Source organism: Salvelinus namaycush, unplaced genomic scaffold, assembly GCF_016432855.1.
Source record: "Salvelinus namaycush isolate Seneca unplaced genomic scaffold, SaNama_1.0 Scaffold725, whole genome shotgun sequence".
Lineage (NCBI taxonomy): Eukaryota > Metazoa > Chordata > Actinopteri > Salmoniformes > Salmonidae > Salvelinus > Salvelinus namaycush.
In genome coordinates, this window is record NW_024061448.1 from 1 (window position 1) to 25,085 (window position 25,085).

A 25,085-nucleotide genomic window follows, 5' to 3' on the forward strand; every position below is an offset into this window, starting at 1 on the left:
ACCTGTAACCACACACCTCCAGAACCCAATCGACCATTCAAAGCTTTAAATAACTACCTGTAACCACACACCTCCAGAACCCAATCGACCCATTCAAAGCTTTAAATAACTACCTGTAACCGCACACCTCCAGAACCCAATCGACCCATTCAAAGCTTTAAATAACTACCTGTAACCGCACACCTCCAGAACCCAATCGACCCATTCAAAGCTTTAAATAACTACCTGTAACCGCACACCTCCAGAACCCAATCGACCCGTTCAAAGCTTTAAATAACTTACCTGTAACCACACACCTCCAGAACCCAATCGACCCATTCAAAGCTTTAAATAACTCTCTACCTGTAACCACACACCTCCAGAACCCAATCGACCCATTCAAAGCTTTAAATAACTCTCTACCTGTAACCACACACCTCCTGAAACCCAATCGACCCATTCAAAGCTTTAAATAACTCTCTACCTGTAACCACACACCTCCAGAACCCAATCGACCCATTCAAAGCTTTAAATAACTCTCTACCTGTAACCACACACCTCCAGAACCCAATCGACCCATTCAAAGCTTTAATAACTCTCTACCTGTAACCACACACCTCCAGAAACCAATCGACCTATTCAAAGCTTTAAATAACTACCTGTAACCACACACCTCCAGAACCCAATCGACCCATTCAAGCTTTAAATAACTACCTGTAACCACACACCTCCAGAACCCAATCGACCCATTCAAAGCTTTAAATAACTACCTGTAACCACACACCTCCAGAACCCAATCGACCCATTCAAAGCTTTAAATAACTACCTGTAACCGCACACCTCCAGAACCCAATCGACCCATTCAAAGCTTTAAATAACTACCTGTAACCACACACCTCCAGAACCCAATCGACCTATTCAAAGCTTTAAATAACTACCTGTAACCACACACCTCCAGAACCCAATCGACCCATTCAACGCTTTAAATAACTGTCTGTAACCACACACCTCCAGAACCCAATCGACCTATTCAAAGCTTTAAATAACTACCTGTAACCACACACCTCCAGAACCCAATCGACCCATTCAAAGCTTTAAATAACTACCTGTAACCACACACCTCCAGAACCCAATCGACCCATTCAAAGCTTTAAATAACTACCTGTAACCGCACACCTCCAGAACCCAATCGACCCATTCAAAGCTTTAAATAACTACCTGTAACCGCACACCTCCAGAACCCAATCGACCCATTCAAAGCTTTAAATAACTACCTGTAACCGCACACCTCCAGAACCCAATCGACCCGTTCAAAAGCTTTAAATAACTACCTGTAACCACACACCTCCAGAACCCAATCGACCCATTCAAAGCTTTAAATAACTCTCTACCTGTAACCACACACCTCCAGAACCCAATCGACCCATTCAAAGCTTTAAATAACTCTCTACCTGTAACCACACACCTCCTGAACCCAATCGACCCATTCAAAGCTTTAAATAACTCTCTACCTGTAACCACACACCTCCAGAACCCAATCGACCCATTCAAAGCTTTAAATAACTCTCTACCTGTAACCACACACCTCCAGAACCCAATCGACCCATTCAAAGCTTTAAATAACTCTCTACCTGTAACCACACACCTCCAGAACCCAATCGACCTATTCAAAGCTTTAAATAACTACCTGTAACCACACACCTCCAGAACCCAATCGACCCATTCAAAGCTTTAAATAACTACCTGTAACCACACACCTCCAGAACCCAATCGACCCATTCAAAGCTTTAAATAACTACCTGTAACCACACACCTCCAGAACCCAATCGACCCATTCAAAGCTTTAAATAACTACCTGTAACCGCACACCTCCAGAACCCAATCGACCCATTCAAAGCTTTAAATAACTACCTGTAACCACACACCTCCAGAACCCAATCGACCCATTCAAAGCTTTAAATAACTACCTGTAACCACACACCTCCAGAACCCAATCGACCCGTTCAAAGCTTTAAATAACTACCTGTAACCACACACCTCCAGAACCCAATCGACCTATTCAAAGCTTTAAATAACTACCTGTAACCACACACCTCCAGAACCCAATCGACCCATTCAACGCTTTAAATAACTGTCCTGTAACCACACACCTCCAGAACCCAATCGACCCATTCAAAGCTTTAAATAACTGTCTGTAACCACACACCTCCAGAACCCAATCGACCCATTCAAAGCTTTAAATAACTCTCTACCTGTAACCACACACCTCCAGAACCCAATCGACCCATTCAAAGCTTTAAATAACTCTCTACCTGTAACCACACACCTCCAGAACCCAATCGACCCATTCAAAGCTTTAAATAACTCTCTACCTGTAACCGCACACCTCCAGAACCCAATCGACCCATTCAAAGCTTTAAATAACTCTCTACCTGTAACCGCACACCTCCAGAACCCAATCGACCCATTCAAAGCTTTAAATAACTCCTACCTGTAACCACACACCTCCAGAACCCAATCGACCCATTCAAAGCTTTAAATAACTCTCTACCTGTAACCACACACCTCCAGAACCCAATCGACCCATTCACAGCTTTAAATAACTCTCTACCTGTAACCACACACCTCCAGAACCCAATCGACCCATTCAAAGCTTTGAATAACTCTCTACCTGTAACCACACACCTCCAGAACCCAATCGACCCATTCAAAGCTTTAAATAACTCTCTGTCTGTAACCACACACCTCCAGAACCAAATCGACCCATTCAAAGCTTTAAATAACTCTCTACCTGTAACCACACACCTCCAGAACCCAATCGACCCATTCAAAGCTTTAAATAACTCTCTACCTGTAACCACACACCTCCAGAACCCAATCGACCCATTCAAAGCTTTAAATAACTCTCTACCTGTAACCACACACCTCCAGAACCCAATCGACCCATTCAAAGCTTTAAATAACTCTCTACCTGTAACCGCACACCTCCAGAACCAAATCGGCCCGTTCAAAGCTTTGAATAACTCTCTACCTGTAACCACACACCTCCAGAACCCAATCGACCCGTTCAAAGCTTTAAATAACTACCTGTAACCACACACCTCCAGAACCCAATCGACCCATTCAAAGCTTTAAATAACTACCTGTAACCACACACCTCCAGAACCCAATCGACCCATTCAAAGCTTTAAATAACTACCTGTAACCGCACACCTCCAGAACCCAATCGACCCATTCAAAGCTTTAAATAACTACCTGTAACCACACACCTCCAGAACCCAATCGACCCATTCAAAGCTTTAAATAACTCTGTCTGTAACCACACACCTCCAGAACCAAATCGACCCATTCAAAGCTTTAAATAACTCTCTGTCTGTAACCACACACCTCCAGAACCCAATCGACCCATTCAAAGCTTTAAATAACTCCTACCTGTAACCACACACCTCCAGAACCCAATCGACCCATTCAAAGCTTTAAATAACTCCTACCTGTAACCACACACCTCCAGAACCCAATCGACCCATTCAAAGCTTTAAATAACTCCTACCTGTAACCACACACCTCCAGAACCCAATCGACCCATTCAAAGCTTTGAATAACTCTACCTTTGCAGGCTTGCAACTCTCTTGTCGTCCCAATATTTACTGTATGATATTTACTGACAGTGAGCTGTGATAATATAACACTGCAGACAGACATGCATGCAACATTCTGCATACAGTGGAATTCACTATTCGATGCAGGACTGATACCTTCTATAAGAAATGTGCTAAAGGACTTTTTTTTTTTACAGTCTAAATGTCTTTTTAAATGGTCAAATTCTTGAATGGAAAATTCTCTTAACGTTAATGAATAACGTAAAAATAAATATAACTGAAATATACATTATAACCTCTTCAAATAAAATAAATGAACATTATCATCTATTGAATGATATAAAAATGAAAATAATACAATCAGCAGCAAATTTTTTTTTAGTAAGTATAGATACCAACGAGACAATAAGCAGCTGGAAAAGGAAAATGGGAAAACAAAATGGAAATGAAAATCAAATCAAAGTGTATTTGTCACGTGTGCCGAATACAACAGGTGTAGTAGACCTTACAGTGAAATGCTGAATACAACAGGTGTAGTAGACCTCACAGTGAACTGCTGAATACAACAGGTGTAGTAGACCTCACAGTGAAATGCTGAATACAACAGGTGTAGTAGACCTCACAGTGAACTGCTGAATACAACAGGTGTAGGTAGACCTCACAGTGAAATGCTGAATACAACAGGTGTAGTAGACCTCACAGTGAAATGCTGAATACAACAGGTGTAGTAGACCTTACAGTGAACTGCTGAATACAACAGGTGTAGTAGACCTCACAGTGAAATGCTGAATACAACAGGTGTAGTAGACCTTACAGTGAAATGCTGAATACAACAGGTGTAGTAGACCTTACAGTGAAATGCTGAATACAACAGGTGTAGTAGACCTCACAGTGAAATGCTGAATACAACAGGTGTAGTAGACCTCACAGTGAAATGCTGAATACAACAGGTGTAGTAGACCTTACAGTGAAATGCTGAATACAACAGGTGTAGTCGACCTTACAGTGAAATGCTGAATACAACATGTGTAGACCTTACAGTGAAATGCTGAATACAACAGGTGTAGTAGACCTTACAGTGAAATGCTGAATACAACAGGTGTAGTAGACCTCACAGTGAAATGCTGAATACAACAGGTGTAGTAGACCTCACAGTGAAATGCTGAATACAACAGGTGTAGTAGACCTCACAGTGAAATGCTGAATACAACAGGTGTAGTAGACCTCACAGTGAAATGCTTACTTACAGGCTCTAACCAATAGTGCAAAAAAAGGTATTAGGTGAACAATAGGTAGGTAAAGAAATAAAACAACAGTAAAAAGACAGGCTATATACAGTAGCGAGGCTATAAAGGTAGAGAGGCTACATACAGACAGATTCAGGGGTATGGGGATGTGGAGATAGGGCAGGTTCAGGGGTATGGGGATGGAGAAACAGGGCTGGTTCAGGGGTATGGGGATGGAGAAACAGGGCTGGTTCAGGGATAGGGGGATGGGGAGACAGGGCTGGTTCAGGGGTATGGGGATGGAGAGACAGGGCTGGTTCAGGGTATGGGGAGACAGGACTGGTTCAGGGGTATGGGGAGACAGGACTGGTTCAGGGGTATGGGGATGGAGAGACAGGGCTGGTTCAGGGATATGGGGATGGGGAGACAGGGCTGGTTCAGGGGTATGGGGAGACAGGACTGGTTCAGGGGTATGGGGAGACAGGGCTGGTTCAGGGGGATGGAGAGACAGGGCTGGTTCAGGAGTATGGAGAGACAGGACTGGTTCAGGGGTATGGGGATGGAGAGATAGGGCTGGTTCAGGGGTATGGGGATGGAGAGACAGGGCTGGTTCAGGGGTATGGGGATGGAGAGACAGGGCTGGTTCAGGGGTATGGGGATGGAGAGACAGGGCTGGTTCAGGGGTATGGGGATGGAGAGACAGGGCTGGTTCAGGGATATGGGGATGGGGAGACAAGGCTGGTTCAGGGGTATGGGGAGACAGGACTGGTTCAGGGGTATGGGGAGACAGGGCTGGTTCAGGGGGATGGAGAGACAGGGCTGGTTCAGGGGGATGGAGAGACAGGGCTGGTTCAGGAGTATGGAGAGACAGGACTGGTTCAGGGGTATGGGGATGGAGAGATAGGGCTGGTTCAGGGGTATGGGGATGGAGAGACAGGGCTGGTTCAGGGGTATGGGGATGGAGAGACAGGGCTGGTTCAGGGGTATGGGGATGGAGAGACAGGACTGGTTCAGGGGTATGGGGATGGGGAGACAGGGCTGGTTCAGGGGTATGGGGATGGAGAGACAGGACTGGTTCAGGGGTATGGGGATGGGGAGACAGGGCTGGTTCAGGGGTATGGGGATGGAGAGACAGGGCTGGTTCAGGGGTATGGGGAGACAGGGCTGGTTCAGGGGTATGGGGATGGAGAGACAGGACTGGTTCAGGGGGATGGGGAGACAGGACTGGTTCAGGGGTATGGGGAGACAGGACTGGTTCAGGGGTATGGGGATGGGGAGACAGGACTGGTTCAGGGGGATGGGGAGACAGGACTGGTGAGCCTGAAGCTGCATCTGTTGGGCCTGGCACCAGACAGGGACAACTGATTTAGTATGAATAGCTTGCTAAAAGTTTGCCTGCATTGATTAAATGTTGGTTAAAAGAGGAGCGAAATTGTAAACACTCAGAATTATCTGTGAATATATTAAGTAACTAATGTTAGGGGAGCAAAAGTAGCCTTTTCACTACGGACTAAGCTGACAGGATAATTTCCACCACTGACTACACCCTCCTTCCTTTGTGAAAAATTGTCTTTATTTTCTTTCGTTTAGTTTTTGGAAGCCAGATTTTTCTTTAGGAATTTGAGACATGATGCTCACACCAGCACTCCTCACTCGCAATTCAATTTATTTACATTGTAAATAAAATATTATATTAATGATGATAGGTTAATAATTTAATATAGATTTTTTTAAACCTAATGTTCTAATAATTTTTTAGGGCCCCTGTCAGTCACAGGTCCTTAGAATCGGCGCCCCTGTAGGTATGAATATGAGTTATTTGATTAAAATATATTCGAACAATACATTTTTTCATTGACCACCGAACTTCGAGTTCTTGTATTTTTTGTTTCGCGCGTCCTTTCTGTCTCTCTTGCGCCTCCGTAGTTATGGTTTGTTCATTTTACCGGACCGTGTGTTGTTTAGGTAACGTTAGCTAGCCTACCTCATAACGCCAAACGAATTGTAATGGTAACGTGTAAGAGGTGATTTCAACGTTTTAAACATGTCAGAGAAAGGCGAAGTGGATTTAACTGGTGCTAAACAGAACACGGGCGTGTGGCTGGTCAAGGTACGTTGGAAATGTAGGGTATAAACAGTAGCTAGCTAGCGGCTAACACGTTAGCAAGCTAGTGGCAGCGCGGATGGATGAGGACGAGACAAGCGATCTATTGAAGTAGACTACAGTAACTATCATTATCATCACACTGCACAAGTTGGCTAGCTAGCTAACAACCAGTGTCTGTGCCCACAGGTGCCCAAATACCTGTCCCAGCAATGGGCCAAAGCATCAGGCAGGGGAGAGGTGGGGAAGCTCCGGATCGGCAAGTATGTAGAATTGGCTCGTTCCTGTATTATTGTTTGTTGGTAATCACCATCGTTGTTTACTTTCTCTGCTGGCTAAAAAGAAGTAGCTAGCTTAGGGGATTTAGCTAATCAGTTGTTTTCTTCTTTTGCGTTAGGAACCAAGGGAAAGCAGAGGTAATAATACTGACTATGGTGTCTGACGAGTCAATGCACAGACACGGATGAATTGCATTTCTATGGAATATTGATCCCAACTCAGTCAACAGTGTCCTGGCCCCAAACTGATATAACTTACACTCTGTTGTGGCACCAGGTGGAATTCACTCTGAACGAAGACCTGACGATGATTGACGGCCTGGGGGACAAGCCATCGGGGGTGCAGGCACCCAGGGACCACCCGTTCACCATGCAGACTGTAGGAGGACAGACCCTGGCCGTGTTCACCGAGACCCAGTCAGGTAAGGAACAGTTCCCTGGCCTCCAGTTGTAAACATGATGATGATGATGATGATGAAGAAATGTTGGTCTATTTTGGTGCACCCAGGAGCTGTGTGCTAAATGGCGCCATACCATCTAAGTGTGCGTGCCGCCTGTGTGCGCGGGGCGCCGTGCCGCCTAAGTGTGCGCGGGGCGCCGTGCCGCCTAAGTGTGCGCGGGGCGCCGTGCCGCCTAAGTGTGCGCGGGGCGCCGTGCCGCCTAAGTGTGCGCGGGGCGCCGTGCCGCCTAAGTGTGCGCGGGGCGCCGTGCCGCCTAAGTGTGCGCGGGGCGCCGTGCCGCCTAGGTGTATGGGGGTAAAGTGCTGTTTGAGTGACCATAACCTGAAAGCCATGTTGTTTGAGTCATAACCTCTATTTGAATGTGTAGTCAGATAATATTCACTGTCTAAATACCTTGTGTTGTCCTTTCACCCATTAGAGTCATCTAAGGGTAAGTAGTTCTGTGTGTATCCCTCCGCCTCGGGGTAAGTAGTACTGTGTGTATGTGTGTATCCCTCCGCCTCAGGGTAAGTAGTACTGTGTGTATCCCTCCGCCTCTCTCTCCTTCTCCATCTCTCTCTCTGCCCCTTCCCGTCTCTCTCTCTGCCCCTTCCCGTCTCTCTCCATCTTTCTCTCTGCCCCTTCCCATCTCTCTCTCTGCCCCTTCCCATCTCTCTCTCTGCCCCTTCCCATCTCTCTCTCTGCCCCTTCCCGTCTCTCTCTCTGCCCCTTCCCGTCTCTCTCTCTGCCCCTTCCCGTCTCTCTCTCTGCCCCTTCCCGTCTCTCTCCATCTCTCTCTCTGCCCCTTCCCATCTCTCTCTCTGCCCCTTCCCGTCTCTCTCTCTGCCCCTTCCCGTCTCTCTCTCTGCCCCTTCCCGTCTCTCTCTCTGCCCCTTCCCGTCTCTCTCTCTGCCCCTTCCCGTCTCTCTCTCTGCCCCTTCCCGTCTCTCTCTCTGCCCCTTCCCGTCTCTCTCTCTGCCCCTTCCCGTCTCTCTCTCTGCCCCTTCCCGTCTCTCTCCATCTCTCTCTCTGCCCCTTCCCGTCTCTCTCCATCTCTCTCTCTGCCCCTTCCCGTCTCTCTCCATCTCTCTCTCTGCCCCTTCCCGTCTCTCTCCATCTCTCTCTCTGCCCCTTCCCGTCTCTCTCCATCTCTCTCTGCCCCTTCCCGTCTCTCTCTCTCTGCCCCTTCCCGCCTCTCTCCATCTCTCTCTCTGCCCCTTCCCGCCTCTCTCCATCTCTCTCTCTGCCCCTTCCCGCCTCTCTCCATCTCTCTCTCTGCCCCTTCCCATCTCTCTCCATCTCTCTCTCTCTGCCCCTTCCCATCTCTCTCTGCCTCTTCCCATCTCTCTCCATCTCTCTCTGCCCCTTCCCGTCTCTCTCTGCCCCTTCCCATCTCTCTCCATCTCTCTCTCTGCCCCTTCCCATCTCTCTCCATCTCTCTCTCTCTGCCCCTTCCCATCTCTCTCTGCCTCTTCCCATCTCTCTCCATCTCTCTCTGCCCCTTCCCGTCTCTCTCTGCCCCTTCCCATCTCTCTCCATCTCTCTCTGCCCCTTCCCGCCTCTCTCCATCTCTCTCTCTGCCCCTTCCCATCTCTCTCTATCTCTCTCTGCCCCTTCCCATCTCTCTCCATCTCTCTCTGCCCCTTCCCGTCTCTCTCCATCTCTCTCTCTGCCTCTTCCCATCTCTCTCCATCTCTCTCTGCCCCTTCCCATCTCTCTCTGCCCCTTCCCATCTCTTCCCATCTCTCTCTCTGCCCCTTCCCATCTCTCTCTGCCCCTTCCCATCTCTCTCTGCCCCTTCCCATCTCTTCCCATCTCTCTCTCTGCCTCTTCCCATCTCTCTCCATCTCTCTCTGCCCCTTCCCATCTCTCTCTGCCCCTTCCCATCTCTTCCCATCTCTCTCTCTGCCTCTTCCCATCTCTCTCCATCTCTCTGTCTTTGTTGCGGGCTGCGTGTTTAATTTATGTTGCCACAGCAGAACAGATGAAGGTCCTCTGCTTGTCTCAGTAACTCCGCTGGCTGTCTCTCTGCTCGGATCAGTAACTCCGCTGGCTGTCTCTCTGCTCGGATCAGTAACTCCGCTGGCTGTCTCTCTGCTCGGATCAGTAACTCCGCTGGCTGTCTCTCTGCTTGTCTCAGTAACTCCGCTGGCTGTCTCTCTGCTTGTCTCAGTAACTCCGCTGGCTGTCTCTCTGCTTGTCTCAGTAACTCCGCTGGCTGTCTCTCTGCTCGGATCAGTAACTCCGCTGGCTGTCTCTCTGCTTGTCTCAGTAACTCCGCTGGCTGTCTCTCTGCTCGGATCAGTAACTCCGCTGGCTGTCTCTCTGCTCGGATCAGTAACTCCGCTGGCTGTCTCTGCTTGTCTCAGTAACTCCGCTGGCTGTCTCTCTGCTTGTCTCAGTAACTCCGCTGGCTGTCTCTCTGCTTGTCTCAGTAACTCCGCTGGCTGTCTCTCTGCTTGTCTCAGTAACTCCGCTGGCTGTCTCTCTGCTTGTCTCAGTAACTCCGCTGGCTGTCTCTCTGCTTGTCTCAGTAACTCCGCTGGCTGTCTCTCTGCTCGGATCAGTAACTCCGCTGGCTGTCTCTCTGCTTGTCTCAGTAACTCCGCTGGCTGTCTCTCTGCTCGGATCAGTAACTCCGCTGGCTGTCTCTCTGCTCGGATCAGTAACTCCGCTGGCTGTCTCTCTGCTTGTCTCAGTAACTCCGCTGGCTGTCTCTCTGCTTGTCTCAGTAACTCCGCTGGCTGTCTCTCTGCTTGTCTCAGTAACTCCGCTGGCTGTCTCTCTGCTCGGATCAGTAACTCCGCTGGCTGTCTCTCTGCTCGGATCAGTAACTCCGCTGGCTGTCTCTCTGCTTGTCTCAGTAACTCCGCTGGCTGTCTCTCTGCTTGTCTCAGTAACTCCGCTGGCTGTCTCTCTGCTCGGATCAGTAACTCCGCTGGCTGTCTCTCTGCTCGGATCAGTAACTCCGCTGGCTGTCTCTCTGCTCGGATCAGTAACTCCGCTGGCTGTCTCTCTGCTTGTCTCAGTAACTCCGCTGGCTGTCTCTCTGCTTGTCTCAGTAACTCCGCTGGCTGTCTCTCTGCTCGGATCAGTAACTCCGCTGGCTGTCTCTCTGCTTGTCTCAGTAACTCCGCTGGCTGTCTCTCTGCTTGTCTCAGTAACTCCGCTGGCTGTCTCTCTGCTCGGATCAGTAACTCCGCTGGCTGTCTCTCTGCTCGGATCAGTAACTCCGCTGGCTGTCTCTCTGCTTGTCTCAGTAACTCCGCTGGCTGTCTCTCTGCTCGGATCAGTAACTCCGCTGGCTGTCTCTCTGCTTGTCTCAGTAACTCCGCTGGCTGTCTCTCTGCTTGTCTCAGTAACTCCGCTGGCTGTCTCTCTGCTTGTCTCAGTAACTCCGCTGGCTGTCTCTCTGCTTGTCTCAGTAACTCCGCTGGCTGTCTCTCTGCTTGTCTCAGTAACTCCGCTGGCTGTCTCTCTGCTCGGATCAGTAACTCCGCTGGCTGTCTCTCTGCTCGGATCAGTAACTCCGCTGGCTGTCTCTCTGCTTGTCTCAGTAACTCCGCTGGCTGTCTCTCTGCTTGTCTCAGTAACTCCGCTGGCTGTCTCTCTGCTCGGATCAGAACCACTGTTAATCGATCAGCTCAGCAGTGTGGATATGATCTACTGCTGAATGATATGTGGAGCTCGTTAATAACGTAAACAAACCAATCAATATGATGGTATTGATCTGGTGTGGAGTGCTTGGTTTGACGTCATGATTTGTGCATGATCTTGATGCCTCTTCTAATGTGCACGTCCCCGTCCTCTCCGTCCTTCCTCTCTCCTCTCCCTCCCTCGAGGGTGTGTCAGTGTGTCAGTGTGAAGCTCATGGTTTATCCTTGTATGTGAGTTGTAGACAGTTTCTAAAGTTCTGTTTGAGATACTTCCTGGTTTGAGTGTGAAGTCTGGCCACCGTCAGATGTGTTGTTCCGCAACGCGTTGAAGACCAACCGTCGTTGCCGGGCAGTTCATCTCCGTGGTTACTGCCTCTTCGCCAGAAAGCGGCTAGTCTAAACCCTGGTGTTGTTTCTTATTGGCCCACCCTCTCCTCCCTCCCTCCCTGTAGGCCAGTCAGAAGAGAGATCTGATGGCAGCATCTCAGTTTCGCGGGCGGGGACAGGCCCAGGTGAGTCCCTTCAGTCTCTTCCCCACTGAGAGGTGTGGAGCCTGGGCATGAGGCTGGAGGTTGGGCCTCTGTCTGGTGGAGGTTAGGCCTCTGGCTGGTGGAGGTTGGTGAGAGGTGTGGAGCCTGGGCGTGAGGCTGGAGGTTAGGCCTCTGTCTGGTGGAGGCTAGGCCTCTGTCTGGTGGAGGCTAGGCCTCTGTCTGGTGGAGGTTAGGCCTCTGTCTGGTGGAGGTTGGTGAGAGGTGTGGAGCCTGGGCATGAGGCTGGAGGTTAGGCCTCTGTCTGGTGGAGGTTGGTGAGAGGTGTGGAGCCTGGGCATGAGGCTGGAGGTTAGGCCTCTGTCTGGTGGAGGTTAGGCCTCTGTCTGGTGGAGGTTAGGCTTCTGTCTGGTGGAGGTTGGTGAGAGGTGTGGAGCCTGGGCATGAGGCTGGAGGTTAGGCCTCTGTCTGGTGGAGGCTAGGCCTCTGACTGGTGGAGGTTGGTGAGGTGTGGAGCCTGGGCATGAGGCTGGAGGTTGGGCCTCTGTCTGGTGGAGGCTAGGCCTCTGTCTGGTGGAGGTTGGTGAGAGGTGTGGAGCCTGGGCATGAGGCTGGAGGTTAGGCCTCTGTCTGGTGGAGGTTGGTGAGAGGTGTGGAGCCTGGGCATGAGGCTGGAGGTTGGGCCTCTGTCTGGTGGAGGCTAGGCCTCTGACTGGTGGAGGTTGGTGAGAGGTGTGGAGCCTGGGCATGAGGCTGGAGGTTGGGCCTCTGTCTGGTGGAGGCTAGGCCTCTGTCTGGTGGAGGTTAGGCCTCTGTCTGGTGGAGGTTAGGCCTCTGACTGGTGGAGGTTGGTGAGAGGTGTGGAGCCTGGGCATGAGGCTGGAGGTTAGGCCTCTGTCTGGTGGAGGCTAGGCCTCTGTCTGGTGGAGGTTGGTGAGGTGTGGAGCCTGGGCATGAGGCTGGAGGTTAGGCCTCTGTCTGGTGGAGGCTAGGCCTCTGTCTGGTGGAGGTTGGTGAGGTGTGGAGCCTGGGCATGAGGCTGGAGGTTAGGCCTCTGTCTGGTGGAGGTTAGGCCTCTGACTGGTGGAGGTTGGTGAGAGGTGTGGAGCCTGGGCATGAGGCTGGAGGTTAGGCCTCTGTCTGGTGGAGGCTAGGCCTCTGTCTGGTGGAGGTTGGTGAGAGGTGTGGAGCCTGGGCAGGAGGCTGGAGGTTAGGCCTCTGTCTGGTAGAGAATGTTGATCGGTTAGACGACCCTAGTGATCAGTTGGTCTCTCTTCTCCCGTTAGACGACCCTAGTGATCAGTTGGTCTCTCTTCTACCGTTAGACGACCCTAGTGAACAGTTGGTCTCTCTTCTCCCGTTAGACGACCCTAGTGATCAGTTGGTCTCTCTTCTCCTGTTAGACGACCCTAGTGATCAGTTGGTCTCTTCTCCTGTTAGACGACCCTAGTGATCTGTTGGTCTCTTCTCTCGTTAGATGACCCTAGTGATCAGTTGGTCTCTCTTCTCCCGTTAGACGATCCTAGTGATCTGTTAGACGACCCTAGTGATCAGTTGGTCTCTTCTCCCGTTAGACGACCCTAGTGATCAGTTGGTCTCTTCTCCCGTTAGACGACCCTAGTGATCAGTTGGTCTCTCTTCTCCCGTTAGACGACCCTAGTGATCAGTTGGTCTCTCTTCTCCCGTCAGACGACCCTAGTGATCAGTTGGTCTCACTTCTCCCGTTAGACGACCCTAGTGATCAGTTGGTCTTCTCCCGTTAGACGACCCTAGTGATCAGTTGGTCTCTCTTCTCCCGTTAGACGACCCTAGTGATCAGTTGGTCTCTCTTCTCCCGTCAGACGACCCTAGTGATCAGTTGGTCTCTTCTCCTGTTAGACGACCCTAGTGATCAGTTGGTCTCTCTTATCCTGTTAGACGACCCTAGTGATCAGTTGGTCTCTTCTCCTGTTAGACGACCCTAGTGATCAGTTGTTCTCTCTTCTCCCGTTAGACGACCCTAGTGATCAGTTGGTCTCTCTTCTCTCGTTAGACGACCCTAGTGATCAGTTGGGCTCTCTTCTCCCGTTAGACGACCCCAGTGATCAGTTGATCTCTCTTCTCCCGTTAGACGACCCTAGTGATCAGTTGGTCTCTCTTCTCCAGTTAGACGACCCTAGTGATCAGTTGGTCTCTCTTCTCCCGTCAGACGACCCTAGTGATCAGTTGGTCTCTTCTCCTGTTAGACGACCCTAGTGATCAGTTGGTCTCTTCTCCCGTTAGACGACCCTAGTGATCAGTTGGTCTCTTCTCCCGTTAGACGACCCTAGTGATCAGTTGGTCTCTCTTCTCCCGTTAGACGACCCTAGTGATCAGTTGGTCTCTCTTCTCCCGTCAGACGACCCTAGTGATCAGTTGGTCTCACTTCTCCCGTTAGACGACCCTAGTGATCAGTTGGTCTTCTCCCGTTAGACGACCCTAGTGATCAGTTGGTCTCTCTTCTCCCGTTAGACGACCCTAGTGATCAGTTGGTCTCTCTTCTCCCGTCAGACGACCCTAGTGATCAGTTGGTCTCTTCTCCTGTTAGACGACCCTAGTGATCAGTTGGTCTCTCTTATCCTGTTAGACGACCCTAGTGATCAGTTGGTCTCTTCTCCTGTTAGACGACCCTAGTGATCAGTTGTTCTCTCTTCTCCCGTTAGACGACCCTAGTGATCAGTTGGTCTCTCTTCTCTCGTTAGACGACCCTAGTGATCAGTTGGGCTCTCTTCTCCCGTTAGACGACCCCAGTGATCAGTTGATCTCTCTTCTCCCGTTAGACGACCCTAGTGATCAGTTGGTCTCTCTTCTCCAGTTAGACGACCCTAGTGATCAGTTGGTCTCTCTTCTCCCGTCAGACGACCCTAGTGATCAGTTGGTCTCTTCTCCTGTTAGACGACCCTAGTGATCAGTTGGTCTCTCTTATCCTGTTAGACGACCCTAGTGATCAGTTGGTCTCTTCTCTTGTTAGACGACCCTAGTGATCAGTTGTTCTCTCTTCTCCCGTTAGACGACCCTAGTGATCAGTTGGTCTCTCTTCTCTCGTTAGACGACCCTAGTGATCAGTTGGGCTCTCTTCTCCCGTTAGACGACCCCAGTGATCAGTTGATCTCTCTTCTCCCGTTAGACGACCCTAGTGATCAGTTGGTCTCTCTTCTCCAGTTAGACGACCCTAGTGATCAGTTGGTCTCTTCTCCAGTTAGACGACCCTAGTGATCAGTTGGTCTCTCTTCTCCCGTTAGACGACCCTAGTGATCAGTTGGTCTCTCTTCTCCCGTTAGACGACCCTAGTGATCAGTTGGTCTCTTCTCCAGTTAGACGACCCTAGTGATCAGTTGGTCTCTCTTCTCCAGTTAGACGACCCTAGTGTTCAGTTGGTCTCTCTTCTCCCGTTAGACGACCCTAGTGTTCAGTTGGTCTCTCTTCTCCAGTTAGACGACCCTAGTGATCAGTTGGGCTCTCTTCTCCTGTTAGACGACCCTAGTGATCAGTTGGTTTCTCTTCTCCTGTTAGACGACCCTAGTGATCAGTTGGTTTCTCTTCTCCTGTTAGACGACCCTAGTGATCAGTTGGTCTCTCTTCTCCCGTTAGACGACCCTAGTGATCAGTTGGTCTCTCTTCTCCCGTTAGACGACCCTAGTGATCAGTTGGTCTCTTCTCCTGTTAGACGACCCTAGTGATCAGCTGGTCTCTTCTCCCGTTAGACGACCCTAGTGACCAGCTGGTCTCTCTCCTCCTGGCTGTGTGGCGTCGTACTGCCACTGAGGAATATCACATTAAAACAGATGAAATGATGTTGCCAAGTGAGAGAGTCAACAACACACAGTGACGTCACTGGTTCTCCCTTCTACAGACAGAATCTCCCTGGAGGGCCTGGTGGTGCAGAGAGCAGAGTGTAGACCTGCTGCCAGCGAGAACTACATGAAACTCAAGAGGTACGTACCTACACACACACACACACACACACACACACACACACACACTCTCTCTCTCTCGCTGACTCACTCTCTCTCTCGCTGACTCTCTCTCGCTGACTCTCTCTCGCTGACTCTCTCTCGCTGACTCTCTCTCTCTCTCGCTGACTCTCTCTCTCTCTCGCTGACTCTCTCTCTCTCTCGCTGACTCTCTCTCTCGCTGACTCTCTCTCTCTCTCGCTGACTCTCTCTCTCTCTCGCTGACTCTCTCTCTCTCTCGCTGACTCTCTCTCTCTCTCGCTGACTCTCTCTCTCTCTCGCTGACTCTCTCTCTCTCTCTCGCTGACTCTCTCTCTCTCTCTCGCTGACTCTCTCTCTCTCGCTGACTCTCTCTCTCTCTCTCGCTGACTCTCTCTCTCTCTCTCGCTGACTCTCTCTCTCTCTCTCGCTGACTCTCTCTCTCGCTGCCTCTCTCTCTCTCGCTGCCTCTCTCTCTCTCTCTGACTGACTCTCTCTCTGACTGACTCTCTCTCTGACTGACTCTCTCTCTGACTGACTCTCTCTCGCTGACTCTCTCTCTCGCTGACTCTCTCTCTCGCTGACTCTCTCTCTCGCTGACTCTCTCTCTCTCGCTGACTCTCTCTCTCGCTCGCTGACTCTCTCTCTCGCTCGCTGACTCTCTCTCTCGCTCGCTGACTCTCTCTCTCGCTCGCTGACTCTCTCTCTCTCTCGCTGACTCTCTCTCTCTCTCGCTGACTCTCTCTCTCTCTCGCTGACTCTCTCTCTCTCTCGCTGACTCTCTCTCTCTCTCGCTGACTCTCTCTCTCTCTCGCTGACTCTCTCTCTCTCTCGCTGACTCTCTCTCTCTCTCGCTGACTCTCTCTCTCTCGCTGACTCTCTCTCTCTCGCTGACTCTCTCTCTCTCGCTGACTCTCTCTCTCTCTCTCGCTGACTCTCTCTCTCTCTCGCTGACTCTCTCTCTCTCTCGCTGACTCTCTGACTCTCTCGCTGACTCTCGCTGACTCTCTCTGACTCTCGCTGACTCTCTCTCTCTCTCTCGCTGACTCTCTCTCTCTCTCTCGCTGACTCTCTCTCTCTCTCTCGCTGACTCTCTCTCTCTCTCTCGCTGACTCTCTCTCTCTCGCCGACTCTCTCTCTCGCCGACTCTCTCTCTCGCCGACTCTCTCTCTCTCTCTCTCTCTCTCTCTTGCTGACTCTCTCTCTTGCTGACTCTCTCTCTTGCTGACTCTCTCTCTCTCTTTCTCTCTCTCTCTCTGACTCTCTCTCTTGCTGACTCTCTCTCTCTCTCTCTCTCTCTCTCTCTCTCTCTCTCTTGCTGACTCTCTCTCTCGCTGACTCTCTCTCTCGCTGACTCTCTCTCTCTCTCGCTGACTCTCTCTCTCTCTCGCTGACTCTCTGACTCTCCCCTGACTCTCGCTGACTCTCGCTGACTCTCTCTCTCTCTCTCGCTGACTCTCTCTCTCTCTCTCGCTGACTCTCTCTCTCTCGCCGACTCTCTCTCTCGCCGACTCTCTCTCTCGCCGACTCTCTCTCTCTTGCTGACTCTCTCTCTTGCTGACTCTCTCTCTTGCTGACTCTCTCTCTCGCTGACTCTCACTGCTGTCTCGTGTCCCCAGACTGCAGATAGAAGAGTTATCCAAGCCAGTGAGATTGTCTCAGCAACTAGAAAAGGCTGTTACCACCAACTACAAACCAGTGGCCAACCATTCCTACAACGTAAGGAGCCTTGGCTGGCTGCACGAGCGGTCGTTTCTCTGTTACGACGATGTGCGCTGTCTGTACACATTTTATGCCCCTTCAACAACAACAAAAAAAACAGCCAGACATTCCCTCCCTCTCTCTTTCCCTCCCTCCCTCCCTCTTTCCCTCCCTCCCTCCCTCCCTCCCTCCCTCCCTCTTTCCCTCTCTCCCTCTCTCCCTCCCTCTTTCCCTCTCCCTCCCTCTCTCCCCCTCCCTCTCTCCCCCTCCCTCCCTCTCTCCCCCCTCTCTCCCCCTCCCTCCCTCCCCCCCCTCCCTCCCTCCCTCCCTCCCTCCCCTGAGTTGGACTAATACAGTGTGTGTGTGTGTGTCCAGCTGGAGTATGACAGGAAGAAGAAGGACGAAGGTAAAAGAGCGAGGGCCGACAAGCAGCAGGTGTTGGACATGTTGTTCTCGGCTTTTGAGAAACATCAATATTACAACATCAAGGACCTGGTGGACGTCACCAAACAACCTGTGGTGAGATACTACTATATACTGTTTACTACTAGAAACACCCGGTATTACAACATCAAGGACCTGGTGGACGTCACCAAACAACCTGTGGTGAGATACTACTATATACTGTTTACTACTAGAAACACCCGGTATTACAACATCAAGGACCTGGTGGACGTCACCAAACAACCTGTGGTGAGATACTACTATATACTGTTTACTACTAGAAACACCCGGTATTACAACATCAAGGACCTGGTGGACGTCACCAAGCAACCTGTGGTGAGATACTACTATATACTGTTTACTACTAGAAACACCCGGTATTACAACATCAAGGACCCGGTGGACGTCACCAAACAACCTGTGGTGAGATACTACTATATACTGTTTACTACTAGAAACACCCGGTATTACAACATCAAGGACCTGGTGGACGTCACCAAACAACCTGTGGTGAGATACTACTATATACTGTTTACTACTAGAAACACCCGGTATTACAACATCAAGGACCTGGTGGACGTCACCAAACAACCTGTGGTGAGATACTACTATATACTGTTTACTACTAGAAACACCCGGTATTACAACATCAAGGACCTGGTGGACGTCACCAAACAACCTGTGGTGAGATACTACTATATACTGTTTACTACTAGAAACACCCGGTATTACAACATCAAGGACCTGGTGGACGTCACCAAACAACCTGTGGTGAGATACTACTATATACTGTTTACTACTAGAAACACCCGGTATTACAACATCAAGGACCTGGTGGACGTCACCAAGCAACCTGTGGTGAGATACTACTATATACTGTTTACTACTAGAAACACCCGGTATTACAACATCAAGGACCCGGTGGACGTCACCAAACAACCTGTGGTGAGATACTACTATATACTGTTTACTACTAGAAACACCCGGTATTACAACATCAAGGACCTGGTGGACGTCACCAAACAACCTGTGGTGAGATACTACTATATACTGTTTACTACTAGAAACACCCGGTATTACAACATCAAGGACCTGGTGGACGTCACCAAACAACCTGTGGTGAGATACTACTATATACTGTTTACTACTAGAAACACCCGGTATTACAACATCAAGGACCTGGTGGACGTCACCAAACAACCTGTGGTGAGATACTACTATATACTGTTTACTACTAGAAACACCCGGTATTACAACATCAAGGACCTGGTGGACGTCACCAAACAACCTGTGGTGAGATACTACTATATACTGTTTACTACTAGAAACACCCGGTATTACAACATCAAGGACCCGGTGGACGTCACCAAACAACCTGTGGTGAGATACTACTATATACTGTTTACTACTAGAAACACCCGGTATTACAACATCAAGGACCTGGTGGACGTCACCAAACAACCTGTGGTGAGATACTACTATATACTGTTTACTACTAGAAACACCCGGTATTACAACATCAAGGACCCGGTGGACGTCACCAAACAACCTGTGGTGAGATACTACTATATACTGTTTACTACTAGAAACACCCGGTATTACAACATCAAGGACCTGGTGGACGTCACCAAACAACCTGTGGTGAGATACTACTATATACTGTTTACTACTAGAAACACCCGGTATTACAACATCAAGGACCCGGTGGACGTCACCAAACAACCTGTGGTGAGATACTACTATATACTGTTTACTACTAGAAACACCCGGTATTACAACATCAAGGACCCGGTGGACGTCACCAAACAACCTGTGGTGAGATACTACTATATACTGTTTACTACTAGAAACACCCGGTATTACAACATCAAGGACCTGGTGGACGTCACCAAACAACCTGTGGTGAGATACTACTATATACTGTTTACTACTAGAAACACCCGGTATTACAACATCAAGGACCTGGTGGACGTCACCAAACAACCTGTGGTGAGATACTACTATATACTGTTTACTACTAGAAACACCCGGTATTACAACATCAAGGACCTGGTGGACGTCACCAAACAACCTGTGGTGAGATACTACTATATACTGTTTACTACTAGAAACACCCGGTATTACAACATCAAGGACCTGGTGGACGTCACCAAACAACCTGTGGTGAGATACTACTATATACTGTTTACTACTAGAAACACCCGGTATTACAACATCAAGGACCCGGTGGACGTCACCAAACAACCTGTGGTGAGATACTACTATATACTGTTTACTACTAGAAACACCCGGTATTACAACGTCAAGGACCCGGTGGACGTCACCAAACAACCTGTGGTGAGATACTACTATATACTGTTTACTACTAGAAACACCCGGTATTACAACGTCAAGGACCCGGTGGACGTCACCAAACAACCTGTGGTGAGATACTACTATATACTGTTTACTACTAGAAACACCCGGTATTACAACATCAAGGACCTGGTGGACGTCACCAAATAACCTGTGGTGAGGAATGATACTTACTGTGGGGGGGTGAGGCGCCGTGGGGGGGGGAGTGAGGCGCCGTGGGGGGGGAGTGAGGCGCCGTGGGGGGGGGGAGAGGGGCGCCGTGGGGGAACCTTGATTTGGCCCAAACATTGACGTCTATAAATGACTTATTTTCAACTTTCATTCAGAACCAAAAATGAACCTGATATCAACATCTGGAAAATACGTATTTTTAACGTCAGAAAGACGTTGTGCTTACTGGGGTGTAGCCAACCATGTCGCCCCTCAATTGTATGAATGTCCATCCATGTGGCAGACACACTGTTTGTAAAACAGGCCGCTGCATTGGCTTTATTAGTCCTGATTCCTGTGACTAATCAATTTCGTCTATTTTAAACTCTGAATATCAGCTACCCAACTTTATTAGGAGTTATCGCAAGCTTATTTTACAATGTGTTTACACAGCGGGAAATGCAGACGTATTTAATTTTCTCTATAAATCAACTTGTCAAAAATAATTTGACAGATACAAACTTGAAGCCACTGATCATGACAATGGGCTGAAACTCCTGGACAACAGTTGTGATTGTCCATTTTAACTTGTTTTTTCGTTGCCATTTTAGGTACAGGCTATTTTTCAGAGAAACGTGTAACGGATGTGAAATGGCTAGCTAGTTAGCGGGTACGCGCTAGTAGCATTTCAATCAGTTACGTCACTTGCTCTGAAACCTAGAAGTAGTGTTGCCCCTTGCTCTGCAAGGGCCGCGGCTTTTGTGGAGCGATGGGTAACGACGCTTCGTGGGTGTCAGTTGTTGATGTGTGCAGAGGGTCCCTGGTTCGCGCCCGTGTCGGGGCGAGGGGACGGTTTAAAGTTATACTGTTACACATGCAGGATTTAAAAAGTGTCCGTCTCTCGTGAAACATTGTCATCCATTTTATGTCCAGCCTATTGACTACAGAAAAGAGAGACAGCTGTCTAATGAACGGGTCGACTGTGGTGGCCTCGTCAATCTGCCGCCGTAGAGACGGCTGTCTAATAAACGGGTCGTCTGTGGTGGCCTCGTCAATCTGCCGCCGTAGAGACGGCTGTCTAATAAACGGGTCGTCTGTGGTGGCCTCGTCAATCTGCCGCCGTAGAGACGGCTGTCTAATAAACGGGTCGTCTGTGGTGGCCTCGTCAATCTGCCGCCGTAGAGACGGCTGTCTAATAAACGGGTCGTCTGTGGTGGCCTCGTCAATCTGCCGCCGTAGAGACGGCTGTCTAATGAACGGGTCGACTGTGGTGGCCTCGTCAATCTGCCGCCGTAGAGACGGCTGTCTAATAAACGGGTCGTCTGTGGTGGCCTCGTCAATCTTCCGCCGTAGAGACGGCAGTCTATTGAACGGGTCGTCTGTGGTGGCCTCGTCAATCTGCCGCCGTAGAGACGGCTGTCTAATAAACGGGTCGTCTGTGGTGGCCTCGTCAATCTGCCACCGTAGAGACGGCTGTCTAATAAACGGGTCGACTGTGGTGGCCTCGTCAATCTGCCGCCGTAGAGACGGCAGTCTATTGAACGGGTCGTCTGTGGTGGCCTCGTCAATCTGCCGCCGTAGAGACGGCTGTCTAATAAACGGGTCGTCTGTGGTGGCCTCGTCAATCTGCCGCCGTAGAGACGGCTGTCTAATAAACGGGTCGTCTGTGGTGGCCTCGTCAATCTGCCGCCGTAGAGACGGCTGTCTAATAAACGGGTCGTCTGTGGTGGCCTCGTCAATCTGCCGCCGTAGAGACGGCTGTCTAATAAACGGGTCGTCTGTGGTGGCCTCGTCAATCTGCCGCCGTAGAGACGGCTGTCTAATAAACGGGTCGTCTGTGGTGGCCTCGTCAATCTTCCGCCGTAGAGACGGCAGTCTATTGAACGGGTCGTCTGTGGTGGCCTCGTCAATCTGCCGCCGTAGAGACGGCAGTCTATTGAACGGGTCGTCTGTGGTGGCCTCGTCAATCTGCCGCCGTAGAGACGGCAGTCTATTGAACGGGTCGTCTGTGGTGGCCTCGTCAATCTGCCGCCGTAGAGACGGCTGTCTAATAAACGGGTCGACTGTGGTGGCCTCGTCAATCTGCCGCCGTAGAGACGGCTGTCTAATAAACGGGTCGACTGTGGTGGCCTCGTCAATCTGCCGCCGTAGAGACGGCTGTCTAATAAACGGGTCGACTGTGGTGGCCTCGTCAATCTGCCGCCGTAGAGACGGCTGTCTAATAAACGGGTCGTCTGTGGTGGTTTGTTTCAATCAGGTGGATTTTTGTCAAGTTAGTGATGTAATAATTTCTACACAATATTTCCTTTTTGTAGAAGATTCAACAGGGAATTCTAGACTGGAAACTCAACGCTCTTTCCGGCTCCCTATTCCTGTCTGATCGCAGTCTATATTATAATACAACACCTCTTAACTCTCGCTTGTCTCTCCTCCTCCGCCCTCATTCAGAGTTACCTGAAAGAGATTCTGCGTGACATCGGCATCTACAACGTGAAGGGAACCCACAAGAACACGTGGGAGCTGAAGCCAGAGTACCGACACTACCAGGGAGGAGAGGAGGAGAAGGAGACTGACGACTAGCCTGGTCTGGAGCTCTCTAGGAGGCTGGAGCCCCACCACTAGGAGGACGACTAGCCTGGTCTGGGAGATCCAGCCTCCTAGAGAGTTCACCACTAGGAGGAGGACGACTAGCCTGGTCTGGGAGCTCCAGCCTCCTAGAGAGTTCGCCACTAGGAGACTGACGACTAGCCTGGTCTGGGAGCTCCAGCCTCCTAGAGAGCTCACCACTAGCCTGGTCTGGGACCTCCAGCCTCCTAGAGAGCTCACCACTAGCCTGGTCTGGGACCTCCCTAGAAAGCTCACCAGTAGATTGGAGTGTCGTTTTGTTTTTTTATAGACTTCAAAAATGTTTTTTTTAATGATGCAGAGAAGTTGTCAAGCTACTGATGTGTTTAGTTGGCCAGTTAGGACCGGATCACTGGCCCTATACTACATGTCGGTGAAGTCCCAAGTGGCACCCTAATCCCTATATAGTGCACTACTTTAAACCAGGACCCTGGTCAAATTTAGGGCACTATTTAGAGAATAGGGTGCCACGTTTTGAAGGATTCCTACTATTCTGAGCAGTGAGGTGCTTTAGGTTCATCTCACCTGGGATTCCTACTATGAGCCGGTTTGACTGACGTCTATTCCTGTGTTTGTGTGATCTGACCGTTACTTTCAATCAGGGATCCTTCAGACGTGTTCAGCTTACAGACACACGGCTTGTAACACGGCAACCACGGGTCAATAGCTACAAGTTGTTTTTAAAATGGGATTTAATGACTGTTGGAATAAACATTTTTTGTAAAAATGTACTCGTCTGCTTTCCTTTTGAAATGAGGTGTTACCCCAGTCACAACACACCCCTACTAAAACACTTAGGTTACCCCAGTCACAACACACCCCTACTAAAACACTTAGGTTACCCCAGTCACAACACACCCCTACTAAAACACTTAGGTTACCCCAGTCACAACACACCCCTACTAAAACACTTAGGTTACCCCAGTCAGATGACAAATCCATGTGCAGTAGGATACCTGTGGAATGACTTGGTGTGTGCAGTAGGATACCTGTGGAATGACTTGGTGTGTGCAGTAGGATACCTGTGGAATGACTTGCTGTGTGTGCAGTAGGATACCTGTGGAATGACTTGGTGTGTGCAGTAGGATACTTGTGGAATGACTTGGTGTGTGCAGTAGGATACCTGTGGAATAACTTGGTGTGTGCAGTAGGATACCTGTGGAATAACTTGGTGTGTGCAGTAGGATACCTGTGGAATAACTTGGTGTGTGCAGTAGGATACCTGTGGAATAACTTGGTGTGTGCAGTAGGATACCTGTGGAATAACTTGGTGTGTGCAGTAGGATACCTGTGGAATGACTTGGTGTGTGCAGTAGGATACCTGTGGAATGACTTGGTGTGTGCAGTAGGATACCTGTGGAATAACTTGGTGTGTGCAGTAGGATACCTGTGGAATGACTTGGTGTGTGCAGTAGGATACCTGTGGAATGACTTGGTGTGTGCAGTAGGATACCTGTGGAATGACTTGGGGTGTGCAGTAGGATACCTGTGGAATGACTTGGTGTGTGCAGTAGGATACCTGTGGAATGACTTGGGGTGTGCAGTAGGATACCTGTGGAATGACTTGGGGTGTGCAGTAGGATACCTGTGGAATGACTTGGTGTGTGCAGTAGGATACCTGTGGAATGACTTGGTGTGTGCAGTAGGATACCTGTGGAATGACTTGGTGTGTGCAGTAGGATACCTGTGGAATAACTTGGTGTGTGCAGTAGGATACCTGTGGAATGACTTGGTGTGTGCAGTAGGATGCCTGTGGAATAACTTGGTGTGTGCAGTAGGATACCTGTGGAAGGTCCTGGGCAGTAGGATACCTGTGGAATGCCTTGCTGTGTGTGCAGTAGGATACCTGTGGAATGACTTGGTGTGTGCAGTAGGATAACTGAACTGTTCCTGATAGAAAATCCACCAATAGAACGCAGGTCATCTGTATGAAGTGTCTCAGTAGGAGCGCTGACCCAGGAACAGATCCCACCTATCCGTGGAAATCTGAAACTGATCCGAGACCAGCCGTCCTACTGAGACGTTGGTAAATACAGCCCCCGGATGGGATTCCTTCATGTCAGATGTTTTAAAAACTATAGATTTATATC

General features: G+C 49.8%; 1 protein-coding gene across 2 annotated transcripts; it reads left to right on the top strand.

The window, feature by feature from the left end:
- The first annotated feature begins 6,729 nt into the window (after window positions 1–6,729).
- On the top strand, window positions 6,730–23,726 carry LOC120042594 (general transcription factor IIF subunit 2-like). 2 transcript variants are annotated; one of them, XM_038987417.1, is made up of 10 exons: window positions 6,730–6,914; window positions 7,098–7,171; window positions 7,306–7,324; window positions 7,464–7,608; window positions 8,066–8,077; window positions 11,735–11,794; window positions 15,642–15,723; window positions 17,340–17,439; window positions 17,797–17,940; window positions 22,819–23,726. In XM_038987417.1, exons 1-10 carry the CDS (start codon window positions 6,849–6,851, stop codon window positions 22,948–22,950), a joined length of 834 nt encoding a protein of 277 aa, XP_038843345.1. In that variant the 5' UTR covers window positions 6,730–6,848; the 3' UTR covers window positions 22,951–23,726. The 2 variants fall into 2 exon arrangements, with proteins under 2 accessions (XP_038843345.1, XP_038843346.1); XM_038987418.1 differs by lacking the exon at window positions 11,735–11,794.
- The last annotated feature ends 1,359 nt before the right edge of the window (window positions 23,727–25,085 follow it).

Coding starts and splice junctions, on each gene's coding strand:
- LOC120042594 (XM_038987417.1), top strand. CDS start 6,849: ATGTCAGAGAAAGGCGAAGTGGATTTAACTGGTGCTAAACAGAACACG. Junction 6,915..7,097: donor CGGGCGTGTGGCTGGTCAAG/GTACGTTGGAAA, acceptor CTGTGCCCACAG/GTGCCCAAATACCTGTCCCA. Junction 15,724..17,339: donor AACTACATGAAACTCAAGAG/GTACGTACCTAC, acceptor TCGTGTCCCCAG/ACTGCAGATAGAAGAGTTAT.